The following is a 12701-nucleotide window of genomic DNA, read 5'->3' on the forward strand; positions in this document are numbered from 1 at the left end:
AGATCACATGGAGGACAGTAAGAGTTTCAAAGGGCCTGGTGCTGTAGGGCCCCAAGGTCTTGTGTTGGGAATGGGCCATGGACAGTGCAGGGCCTGCCCAGGGCCAGCCTGGCAATGGGCCCTATGCCTGGACCCCTCTGAGGCAGAGTCTCTTCACAACTAAAACTCCGTGGCTGCTTCCTGGCAGGTGTGTGTGAAGCAGAACTTCAAAGGGTGTGTCAGGATCCCCTTGTGGCTCTAAAGATTAAAGAAACCCTCAGGAGACACAATAACCTCAGAGCCTCCACGTGGGTAAACTGGTGTCCTTTGAGAGGAGCACAGAACCAGGACACTGATAGGACAGGATTTTCAGAGCTCCTGGGGCACCAAGAAGTGAGAAAGAAAGGAGAACGCTTTATCTTCTGAAGAGTGGGCCTGCCTTTCATCCTGAGATTAGAGGCCTGAATGCCAGGCTCTCTCCCCTCAAATGGGTGATGTTCTTCCACACGGGTGAGGCTGGAGGAGGAGAGCGGGGAACTGCCATCCATTCATTCCAGAAAATGCCGTGAGCAGGCGCTGTTCCAGGCCCTGGACTAAATAAGCTCTGTGCACGGAGATTCAAAGGGCCATCCTTGCGGCTGAGGCACATGTGGTCTGGCAGGAGGCAGTGTGGGAGCTCATGAATAGTGTTGGTGCCAGAAGCTGTGGGAACGTAGGGAGAAGCCACTCGTGCTGCCTGGGGGTGTCAGAGGGCTTCGCTGAGGAGGGAATCCAGAAGTTTAAAGAATGAGTAGGTATTTAGGAGAGGAAGGGGAGAGAGGGCGTCCCCGGCAGAAGGTAGGGCAGGAACAAGGCCCCGAGTCGTGGATGGGCCTCGGGTGGCCAGACCACTGTGAGGAGGCTCGTCAGGGGCTGGGGCACCTTGCCTCCTGACCCTGGGAGGCTGGGGGCCTGGGACTCTGCTCGTGGGCTCGGAGAAGCCAGCAAGCGCTGGAGTGATAGGGAGTCAGTTTCTCCAGGTTTTTAATTTTGTTTTTCTAAGCTTCAGCCTCAGGGAAAAACCACATGTCCTCTGTTTGCTATGTCCTTCAGCACCTTGGTCTTTCCTTCAGAAATGCCACGGGAGAAGACTGTAACTGAAATTCCGCTGGCGATGTTAAAGGTCTATGAAACAGGCCTTCAGAGGAGGAAAGAAGAGCCAATCGCCTGCGTCTTGCTTCTCCTCTCCTTCAGCGGAGCCTGCTCTTGCCAGGATGAGAGAAAATTCTTGTAATGATATGATATAGTCAGATTAAACAGGTTGGAAAGAAACAAAATCAGTAAGTCACCATTTGTGTTATTATACAGGGCCCTCCGCTGGCTCACAGACATGTGGGTGAGCTTCCAGCTCCTTGCGGCAAACGGCTGTCTCAGAAAGTTAAAATGTTTCTCAGGAACTGGAGGAAATCTCTGGAACGAATTTTAGAAGATAAAAGTAGCTGGGCTTGATGATTTTTCTCAGGTTAAAAAAAAAAGAAATGCTTGTTATCCCCACAGGTATTTCTGCGGGAAATCGCCTGGGCTTGTTTTTCTCTCCTCTTTCTGGAAGTGCCGGGTTTCACTCTGACCCTTGCCTTTTCATCCGGGCTCTGCCCAGAGCCATTCTCTCCATCTGTTGGCTCCTGTTTCCTTTTTGAATTTCTCAGTCTTCATCCGCGGAACCCTCATCTGCCCCTTCCCCCATGTCTTGCCTGGCCAGGTGTTCTTCATTTGCCTCTGAGAGGCTTCCTCTCAACATCTGCTAACTCTGAATTTACATTCGGAATAAAACGAACAAACAGTGAACAGCACAGTGCGGCCTACTGAACTCAGGCAATGAGGCAAAGCCAGGGCCGGGGTTCCAATCAGCACACTATCAGCTGGGAGAGGAGGCTCCAAATTCAACAGCATCACTGTGCACTGAGCACCTACTACGTGCTGGGAGCCTGGGAGAGGTGGCTGCCGATTCCAGCTGGCGATGGCTGGGAAGACTCAGCAGAGAGCCAGTTATCACTCCAGCATGAAAGCAAACGCCACGGAAAGAGGAATTCTCTTCTTCGACGGCAGAACTAGCGTTTTGCTTCCCTGAGCACTGAAGGGAGGCAGTGGTGCTGGCAAGAAGGCCTAGATCGGGGTTGAAGCCCTGAGTAACTTTTCTTAATCCTGTGAGCAGGGAAGTCCACTTATTCTCGCTGAACCCCAGTTTCTGCACCTGTAAAATGAGGTGTCTGAACTTTGGGGAGTTTGGGAGCATTAAAAAGTGGCTATCTTAAAGTCCCTCAAGCCATGCCTGGCCCAGAAGGCATCCCTCTAAGTGTGGATTTCACCTGTTTCCGAAGGATGCCTTTGGCAGCTTTTGAACAAAAATAGTAAAGCATTAAAAAATAATGCTAAAAACAAAATTTTGGAAAAAAGTGAAAAGAAAGCAAAACCCTCCAACCCCAACTTCTACCAACAAAGTTAATGCCTCTCCAGACCCTGTCTACTTGCACACGTCCTGTTAATACTGTCTTGTAATGCACAAGCTATTTGAATTCTGCTAGCTCTTAGGCAGCTGTATGGCCTAAACTTTCCCTTACTTTGCTATGCAGGCCTCATGATCATTCTCAGTGCGTAGAGATTATCCCAGGGTGCAGTTGTACCGCAATTTGCCCCATCATCGGACATTTATGTGATGTTCAATTTTGTTCTTTAAATAAAACCCAGCTCTGGAATTACTGAGTCAAAGGAAATGCTTATCTTTAAAGCTCTTGCTGCAAAGTGCCATTTTGCATTTGCAAAGGGCTGTCACTGCGATCTTTGCCTCCCCTCACGCCCCTGTGTGCCTGTCCTCCTGCAGAGCACGAGGTGCTCGCTGCCTTCATAAAACCAGTCACTAACTTAGAGTGTGCAAGGTGGTTTTTAAATGTGCATGTCTTTGGTCATTAATGAGCTTGAACATACTGCCATAGAACCATGTATGTTTACTGTTTATATTTTATTTTATGGGACTTGGAAATTATCTTCCTCTATCCCTTGTCCATTTCACTGTTGGGGTTTTGAGTTTTCACACACACATGCACACACACACACACACGCCCTCAGTACAGATATTGACCCTTTGCCCTGAGCCCTGAAAACCCTTATCTGGACGAGACTAGGCAGAGGCATTTACAGTCCCCATTTGACGAGCATATACCCAGAGCACAGGGTAATGGGGAACCTGTCTGGGACACTAATTTCAGGGTGTGGTTCTTTCCTATCCGTTCCGAGAGTGGACCTTCTCCCTCACTGTCACAGGCAATGGCAGGGGCTGCCATAGGGTTTCCAGAATCAAAGTCATGACCAAGAGAGAAAACAAATCCATTCCAAGCATAGTGAGTCTCAAACTTGTAGTTAGCGACTGATGTCTTTGTACTGTTCCAGGGGACCTGGAATGTCACCAAAGGTTTCATGTCTCCTCTGGCCCAAGGCCAGCTGGTTCCCAAGGTGGTTACCAGACTAATGTAGCACTGCAGACCTGAAGATTCTGGGGCCCCAAGAATACCTCCAGGGTCTCTGGTGAGAAACACAATGTTAAAAATTCAACAGCAGGGAGGAGGGGTGGGAAGGGAGGGATAAGGGCAGGGAAAAAGAAAGGGGGCCTTACGATTAGCATGTATAATGTGGGGGGGCATAGGGAGGGATGTGCAACACAGACAAGACAAGTAGTGAGTCTACAGCATCTTACTATGCTGATGGACAGTGACTGTAATGGGGTTTGTGTGTGGGGGGACTTGGTGAAGGAGGGAGTCTAGTAACCATAATGTTCTTCATGTAATTGTAGATTAATGATAATAAAATGAATTTAAAAAAATTCAACAGCAACACTTGAGGTGATTACTTGGTTCTGGGGCCCCAGGTGATAAGCATAAATACAAGTGAAGGCATGGAAGTTGGGGGACACCAAGATACTTATATTAAATCTTTTAAAAAGAGTATCAGTAAAATGGAAACAGAGGAGTAAATACCCAGAGGTCTCACGCGAAGCACTAGTCTTAAGGGTATTTCCTAAGGGATAGCAATAAATCATACAGCATAGATACACATTTGTCCCTACTGAGCTGGTTCAACCTAATAGGTTCAGTTCCTGAAATTTCCTCCGGACCAGAAGGTGAAGTTGAAGGGCAACAGTAACAAGAGCTGCCTGATGTTCAGAGTGCCGTTTGCGGCAGCGTGCTAAGTTCCTCAGGAATGGTATAATCCTTGAAACACAGCTGGAAAGGGTTTAGTCTGGGCCGGTCTGGCTTCCTAGGCTCATCCATGGGCTCAGAGATGGCTCTCGAGGGAAGACCGTCAGCCCCTTGCACCTCTCTCAGCTCTTCCTCCTTCTAACTGGGGAGGCAGCCATGAGCCCCTGAAGCTTAGGATTACCTCCCTATTTCTGGCCCCAGACTTCGCAGTAGGACTCTCTACCTTTCTCAGCCATCTGCTTTCCCTCCACTCTCTATTTTCCATCCCCTGTTCCCTCTTTGTCTATACATGCCCAACTGGAGTGCCTCCTGGCTGTGATTACTAAAGCTGAAATTCTCAAGGTGCTAAAAAAAGTACACAGAAATAAATCAGCAGGTGCCAGAATTTTTCCTAAAGGGGACTCAGCCCTGGGGAGGGATTACTGAGGTTTAATTTACACAACAGCTGTGCTTCTAAAAGGGTGTGTAAATCAGTTCGGAGGTAATTGAAAGGCACTAGGAAAAAAATTGTTACTTAGAGGAATCCTATGGCTAGCTCTTTTGTAAAACAAATCTTGCTGACCCTTTTGGGTCTTGCTCTGATGTCACCTCTTCCTTGAAGCTCTCTGATCATTCCTTCTCTCAGATTGGATTAATTACTCCGTTATCTAAATGCCCTCAGGACGTTGGTTATGTCTCTGCCTAGCACTGATCTAACCTGCCTTATGATATAAATAGATCTTGGCACAAAAAAGGTGTGGAATGAATGTTGAGTCCATGAAAGAAGGAACCAGAGAATTAGACTCAATTCCCTGAAGGAAAGATGTATGTCAGATTTAACTCCTTCTTTGCATACCACCAGTAACGGTGTTCCACTAGGATCTCTTCCTCCACTGGTCAGTAGACATTTGAATGAGTGAACAACTGAAAATAAACTAGCCTCTTTTAATTTATCCTTGGTGTAAACCCCATCGACAATGGAGGTAACATTGTAGTTTTATTAGAGATTTGTTCACAGAAGTCAAAGCAATTCAAAAGTGTAAGGATGCCTTCAAGGCTATTCACACATTAACTAGATGTCCTTTTTCTCCTTGCCTCCCCCAGACAAAGGGGTCCCGGAGAAGTGGTCCTTGGCCCTCTGTAGTCAGTAAGGCTGCTCATCTCTAAGAACCATTTCCTCTCCTGTGATGGGGCTGCTCACACTCATATCATTCATGCAACTGACATGACCATGGCTGTATTTGGTGGCATAAACTTGGGGTTGAAAACTTAGGAGCTAAAATCTTAGCTACCGGTCTTTGTGTTAGAGCATATACTCATTTCCAGGGAGAAATCTTGGCCTTGGCCACTGACCCTCCGTGGCCCATTCCTGTTAGGTGGGGTGACTATCTACTCAAGTACAAGTCTTGGTTTGGCCCATCAACTTAAGAAAAGGGTTTCAACCCTACCTTTGGTTTGACTGACTACCACAGAAAATAGCCTGGGTCTAAATTTGCAAGACAAGCCATCTACTTCCCAGTGATTTGCTGCCCAGTGACATGCATAATAGCTTACTGGAAGGATATGGGATCTAGTTGGTCTAGATCTTTGGATCAAGCTAAACCATCAGAGAGCTTTGCTCTCATATACATTGTTCCAGCTGACTTTCCTGACTTGGCTTTAATGCTGGCCCAGCAGTGGGAGACCTTAGAAGAAGCACTGACTTTGTGTCTATGATCTAACCTGCCTTATGATATAAATAGATCTTGGCACAAAAAAGGTGTGAAATCAATGTTGAGTCCATGAAAGAAGGAACCAGTGAATTAGACTGAAGGGGCTGCTTGTTGCACAGTTAAACAGTATTAGAGTGTTAGCTGTGGTTCCATTCATCACTGTCAGTGTGGCCATTCTGATGCCGAGGACGCCACCCACTGCCCAGCCCTGCATCACTCACTGTCTCACCCCAGGGGAAATGGCCCTCTGGTGGCAGGTCCAGGAGGAGCTGGGCTTCTCCTTGAGCACCTGCTGTGTCTTCTGTATTGTAACATCTTGTCAAAATGAATCTTTCACTTTGCTGTTTCCCTCTGTCCTTTGGCTCTCAGGAAGCTCAGAGCCAGATTTGTGAGCACCCCACCCATGCCAGCACCCATACAGACCCTTGAAGCATCTGTTTCTTCCCATTTAGTTCATCCTTAACCATGCTTTTGTGTCCTAGCAAGGCCATTCCTGTATACCTATCATCTCTCTATTTCTGTAAGCCACTTCTTATCATTTTTTTCAAAAAACATGTATGTGTTTCTTTTTTTAAAACCAACATGTCAAATCATTTTGAAAGGATGAAGCAACCTAAGTGTTCATCAACCAATGAAGGGTTTACCAAAGTGTGGTATACACTGGAATATTACTCAGCCCTGAAAAAGGAAGGAACTTCTGACACATACTGAAAACTGGGTGAACCTAGAGGATAGTTCACTAAGGGAAAAAAAAGCCAGTAACAAAAAGACAAATACTGTATGTTTCTACTTATGTGAGTATTTACAGTAGTTAAAACCAGAGAGACAGAAAGTGGGATGGTGGTTTCCCCAGGCTGGAGAGAGTGGGGAACAGAGAGTTCTTGTTGAATAGATATAGAGCTTCAGACTTATAAGAGGAAAGAAGTTATGGGACTGGATGGTGGCAATGGCTATATTGTTAAAAATGATTATGATGGTGAATATTATGCTATGTATATTTTTAACACAATAAAAAAACCACAACCTTTTAAAGTATTTCAAAGGGATGGAACTCTTGAAGTTGTAGTGCCATTTTTAAAGTTGTCTAATACTGATTTTATTAAAAAGCACAAAATAATTACTCTTAAATTTATAATTGATTAAGCAAGCCCCCATTTTCTGCATCATTTAGTCTAACTTCTGATCTTTGTAAAATATTCCAGTTGTAATGGACATGTACCAATCATAGAGGAAAATGTATAATTTATGAGTGTGCTGCCCAGTGAAACATTGTCATTGCTTACCCCAGGAACACAGTGGGGTGAGCAAATCCAGGCCAAGAAAAGAAACATTACCAGAACCCTACCCCTCTCTTACAGACCCCTGCCCAGTCACCACCACTGCCAGGAGGTCACCACTGTCCTAATTTCTAACACTGCATGTTCCTTATGCCCATTTTTGAACTTTACATATACATGTGGTCGTTCTTTGGTACTGGCTTCTCTCGCTCAGCATTACATCAGTGATATTCATCTGGGTGGCTGCACATGGCGGGCAGTCATTCATTTTCATTGCTCTATGGAATCATACTTTGTAAACCTACCACAGTTTGTTTCTACATTCCATAATTGATGCGTTCTTTCCTGTGTTTGGCTATTATTTCACGTTGTTTCATGGAACAAAATAAGTAATAGAAGAAATCCAGTTAAATGAGTGAATGAATGAGCACATTTTTCAGATAGTTGCAGACGGTGCCTCTCCATCCCATGAGGCCTCTGGGGCCAGGTCCCCCTCATCTGATCTTTCTGCACAGCCCCTATATTGTCCTTAATGCCATCTATCTGCCCTAGACCCAGCTTGGGAGGCACCATTCACTCTTTATTCAACAAATAAGTATTAAACATCTGTTGTGGGCTTGCATTGTTTAGAATCTGGGGCTACCCCAGGCAGGAAACAGGTGGCAGTCGCTGCCCTCATGGAGCATGCGTCCTAGCGGCGTAGAAGTCCCCTGCCCTCACTGTGATGATGCCTGTGACACCCTGACCCCTGGCAGTGCTCTGCCGTGCAACACCCACTCTGTCAGGCCTCAAAACTCGCCCTGCACATTCCACCCTCACCCAAGGATGTGAGGGGCACCCCCTGCCAGCCCCATCCTGGACACCCTCCTCTCCAGCTACCTGCTCCCCACATTGCTTGTCTCTTCACCAGCACCTCAGAGAGTCTGTTCGCCGCATGCCCAGCCCCTGGTGTGTGAAGCGCCTGCAGGCTGGAGGCCAGGTAGCTGGGCCCACCTCATCTTTCCCTTTGTTAAAGGATCACAAGCCTGTACTGCCTGTTGTCCAAAGTTTAAACACCCTTTCCTCAAAAAAATGTGCCTAGTTTTACAGTTGTTTACGGCAGGAGTAGAAGTTTGCTGTCACTCTGACATGGCCCAAAGCAAGGAAGTGTCCTTATCTTTTTAATGGCCTCATATCATTCCCATTATGTGGGTTGAGCTTAATTCTAGTGGATTTGTTAAATGCAACCTATTTCCTGTAAAGCAAGGAGAAATGTAGGATGTAAAGATTATATTCATTCTTGCCCCTAAGTCATGCTCGCTTCACCAGGCGCTGTGGATTGCCTTTTCTCCTTTTTTTTTTTATTGTGGTAAAATAAATATATGACATAAAATTTGCCATTTTCATGATTTTTAAGTACACAGTTCAGTGTCATTAAGTATATTCAAATGTTGTGCAACCATCAATTGCAGTAGATTTTAAAGGTAAGTATATTTAACTTATGGCATGGCATTGAAAGTATTTGTTTGAATAAATATGTGATTGAATCCTGTCACTGGAAAGAATGTTTCTGAATTTGTTGGAATGCTTTTGGCTACAGGTAACTGAACCCCCAACTAAATTTAGGCATAAAGAATAAGGAAATGTATCAGCTCCCATAAAAAGGTGTCAAAAGCTAAAGTAACCCTAAAGCTGGTTAGTGTCCTGGCTCATGACATGACTGAACACCCAGGGTCTTTCCTTCCTTCCCTTTTTCCATCCTTAGCAAAGTGGTTTTGTCCTCAGATTGGCTTCCCTCCTAGTCATGGGATGGCCACAGCGATTTCAGGTATCCTGTCCCCAAATATCTCAAGACAGGGAAGGGACTACCCTTACTCATGTATTTTTAAAAAGTGAAGACACCTTTCTCAGAAGCCCCTGTCTGGTTTTCCCATCTCGTCACATTAGCCAGAATTGGGTCACATCCCCGACCGAAGCCAGTACTGTCAAGGGGAGTGAGCCCAGCAGGATTGGCTTAGACCCCTGAGAACCCACCCCTGCAGCCCTGCTTTGGGCCAGGGTCAGGCTTCCCTGAAGCAGTGGCCCTGAGGAAAAGCATGGATACCTAACAGAATGCGAGTTGAGGGAGGAAATGGGTCTTGGCTCTGCCACCAATCATGCCTGCAACAGCCGCTGCACCTGAAAATCCACCCACCTCGGTTCCAAGTAAGAGACATGTACCTGGTGAGAAATGAGATTGGCTGAACGAAGTAATAAGAATCTTAACTGGAGATCAAGTTCCCTAACCATTTTTTCCAACCGTCTGACTGTCATCAGCTACCAATCAAAGTCTAACATGGTCAACCATCCTCAGGGCTCACAGAGCTCTGATTCCTTCAGCTGCCAGCCATTCCGACAGGCCTTTATTCTGGCCATCTAGTCAGACTCAGCACAGAAAGCACTTGCTCTGAACTCCTTCTCTGAACCCCAGAATCAAAATGAAGTTTTCTTTCTCTGGTATTCTCTTTCACTCTGCTTTGCATAACCACTGTATATCCAGGCTGCTGTTCCCCTTTGTTTAAAAAATTAAAAAATAACAATACATCATAATACATCTTCCTTGTAAATAATTTAAACATTATGTAAAGCATATAAATTGGAAAGGCAAATCTGCTGGTCCAGTCTTCCCTCAATCCTAACCCGCTTTCCAGTGATAACCACTATAGATAATTTGCATTTGTCCTTCCAAACCTTTTTAACATATTTAAATCTCCAAGGAGAAGTAATTCTGTTACTGTAATTTTATAAAAATGGACTCACACTGTGCACTGTGCCAGGCAGATGTCAGCCTATGGCTTGCTGTTTTTACTTAATACAGGAAGGACATCTTTCTGCATCAGTAGATCCAGATCTAGACATGGTTTCTATGGCCTGTATTTCCAGTTTGGGGCCTTGCTATATGTTTTATTACCAATTCCCTGATGATAGGGACTTAAATTATTTGTACTTATCCATATTTCAAACAGTGTTTTCCTTGAATGCGTATGTGTGTGTGTGTGTGTGTGTGTGTGTGTGTGTCTACACATACCAATATTTCTGCAGGATAGATTCCTAGAAATAGAATAGCTGGATCAAAGAACAGGCGATTAAAAATTTTGATAGCTCTTGCCAAATTTTATGAGGGTGTTTTGGGGCCAGCTGCTGCTGGTATAAGATAAGTAATGTCTAGACTTTCAGACTTTATAAACCAATAAAATGTAAAAAGAAAAAAAACTTGTAGAGATAACATAAAGAAAGCAGCCAACATTTTGTTTTTCCATGTCAGGACTTAAAAAAAATCAAGTACCAATGACTGGAATGAACCATGTGAAACTGATATTTTTGTGTATCAAAGTAGTCTGATGTCTGAAATTCCATGTAGTTTAAATACTGTCAGCATGATTTCATAATAGGATGGACATACACATTCACACATGCATGTAACATGCAATAAAACACACCAGTTGTTTACTTTTCTCATTTCACCCATCATATGGATGAGCACTTAATCTCGTGTGTGACTCACTGGCAGAGAACACTGCCCAGCACCCCTCCCACCAGCACCACCTGTACCACCACCACCACCACCACCGTTATCCATCTAGTCTGTAACTAGGAGAGGGGTTTTGGTCCCTTGAAAAGCAACATGCTGGGGAAGAAATGGAGATAAAATGGCACACGTTCCTGTCCTGGGTCCCTTGCACTAGTTTTAAGCCTCCATGGGCGGCGGGGGGATGAGAGGCAGAAGCTGGTGAATCTGGACAAGAGGGCCTGGGTGACACTTGGCACCAGCAGGACCCCAGCCAGGGGCCACATGTGGCACAGGCCTCCCCTGACCCCACCTTCTTCCCATCTCTCCAGAGAACCTAGCTGCATTCCAGAGCTGGAGGCTTAGGGAGCAGGGGTGTCCACACAACAGCCCAGCTCAGAAGCAGGACTGCTCCAGTGGGGGTGGACCTTGGGAGTCTGCACAAGACAAAAAGACGTCTTCTCTGGTCATGGTGCTGATGAGGTCTTCATGTGGACTCCCAGGAATGCCTGGTGGTCTGCTAGGGAGGGAGAGGGCAGGGCGGGACTGGCTCTGTTACTGGGCAGGTTGAGGGCTACTGAGCTAGTAAACACCAGGACTTACCATTTTATTTGAAGATCCTGCCTGTAGACTAAATTCCTTGAAGCCATGGGCTGTGTCATCTTCAACTTTGATTCCATGCCCCGTCCCTGCCCAGGCCTTGCAGGTTGTAGGTGCTGGGGCCCTATTTCAGGGGTTGCAAACTTGTCCTATAAAGGGCCTGATAGAAAATACTTCAGGCTCTGCCCACCGTACTGTCTCTGTCCCATCTACTCTATTCAACCATAGCTGCTTGAAGTCCAATAGACATGGCTATGTTCCAGTAAAGCTTTATTTACAAAGACAGATGGCAAGTTGGTTTTGACTCAAGGGCCATAATTTGTCAAATTCTGCCTGATACTATAAATTGAGGAAGAATAAGAGCAGACTGTCTTAGGATCAAATGCTACCTCCATTGCTTACAAGTTGTATCTCCTGGATAAGCTGTTTCACCTTTTGAGCCTTAACTTCCCCAAATGCCAAGCGACGCTAACAGTTGCTGCCTTCAGGATTGTTGGGAGAGTTCTTTGAGGTAGTGCCTGCAGAATGTCCGGCAGAGTACTGGCACGTAGACACAGCAGGGGCTGGCGAACTGCTCGTTTTAACTCAGCATCAGCACGAGATCCAGAGCCCCACAGCCAAGCTTCCTTCCCCGAGGCCTGTCCAGGGATTAAGGCGAAGGAGCAGAAGGCAGGATTTTAAGGGCCGACAGAGTGAAATGCTTGGCATTTGATTTCATTTCAGCACAGCACTGGGCAAAGACATGATGTCCCTGGTCTTCCTTACACATAGCCTTCAGGTGTCAGTTCAGTTGTGTCCCGGTTTTATTACATCCATCACAAGCGGCTTACGGCTTCTGAAAACATAGTCCTAGGCAGATGCCGAGCCTGTCTGGGGATTAGAAATATCCTTTTCCATTAGGCATAAATTAACTTAATCACCAGGTATGAAAGCTAAGCAACATAAACAGCATTCCCTGAAGCTTTCATTAAAATTAAAATTCTATTTAAAATTTAGCTTGTATTTTCTAGGACTTGAACCCCTTCAAAGAGGTAATATCTGCTGTAAATTTTCACACTGACAGAGTGGCAGAGAAGAATGTGCTGGGGACAGTGATGTACTGTGTAATTTAACTCTGCCTCCTGGACTTCTTTTTGCCAATGGAGGGATCTGTACATCTTGAAGAAATAATTAGTCTCAGTAAAATTGGGTCTTTGACCATTTTCAGAAGCAGTCAGATTGATCCAAAAAAATGAAACTCTTTGTCAAGATTACTAAAAGCGAGGTGCTTCAAGTCTTGTTCAGATCCATGCTGTGGGAAGGGCTCTTAAGATAAAACAGAGAGGGAGGCGTTGGCCACGAACCGCTGGGATACTGCCAAAGGGAGCCTTCCTTGGCTGTTTGCGTGGGTGGAGCGAGG

General features: G+C 45.6%; 1 protein-coding gene across 11 annotated transcripts in view; it reads left to right on the forward strand.

Moving 5' to 3' along the window:
- TTLL11 (tubulin tyrosine ligase like 11) overlaps positions 1 to 12701 on the forward strand; it is a 228343-nt gene that overhangs the window by 132603 nt on the left and 83039 nt on the right. The window contains exon 7 of one of the 11 annotated variants that reach the window (XM_073225263.1): positions 1092 to 1298. The exons of the other annotated variants lie outside the window; for them this stretch is intronic. Within the exon in view, the coding sequence (XP_073081364.1) occupies positions 1092 to 1119 (28 nt within the window). The 3' untranslated portion in view covers positions 1120 to 1298. Of the gene's footprint in view, positions 1 to 1091; positions 1299 to 12701 lie in introns of those variants that run through there. 11 annotated transcript variants of the gene reach the window in all.

This window comes from Manis javanica, chromosome 2 (assembly GCF_040802235.1).
Source record: "Manis javanica isolate MJ-LG chromosome 2, MJ_LKY, whole genome shotgun sequence".
NCBI lineage: Eukaryota > Metazoa > Chordata > Mammalia > Pholidota > Manidae > Manis > Manis javanica.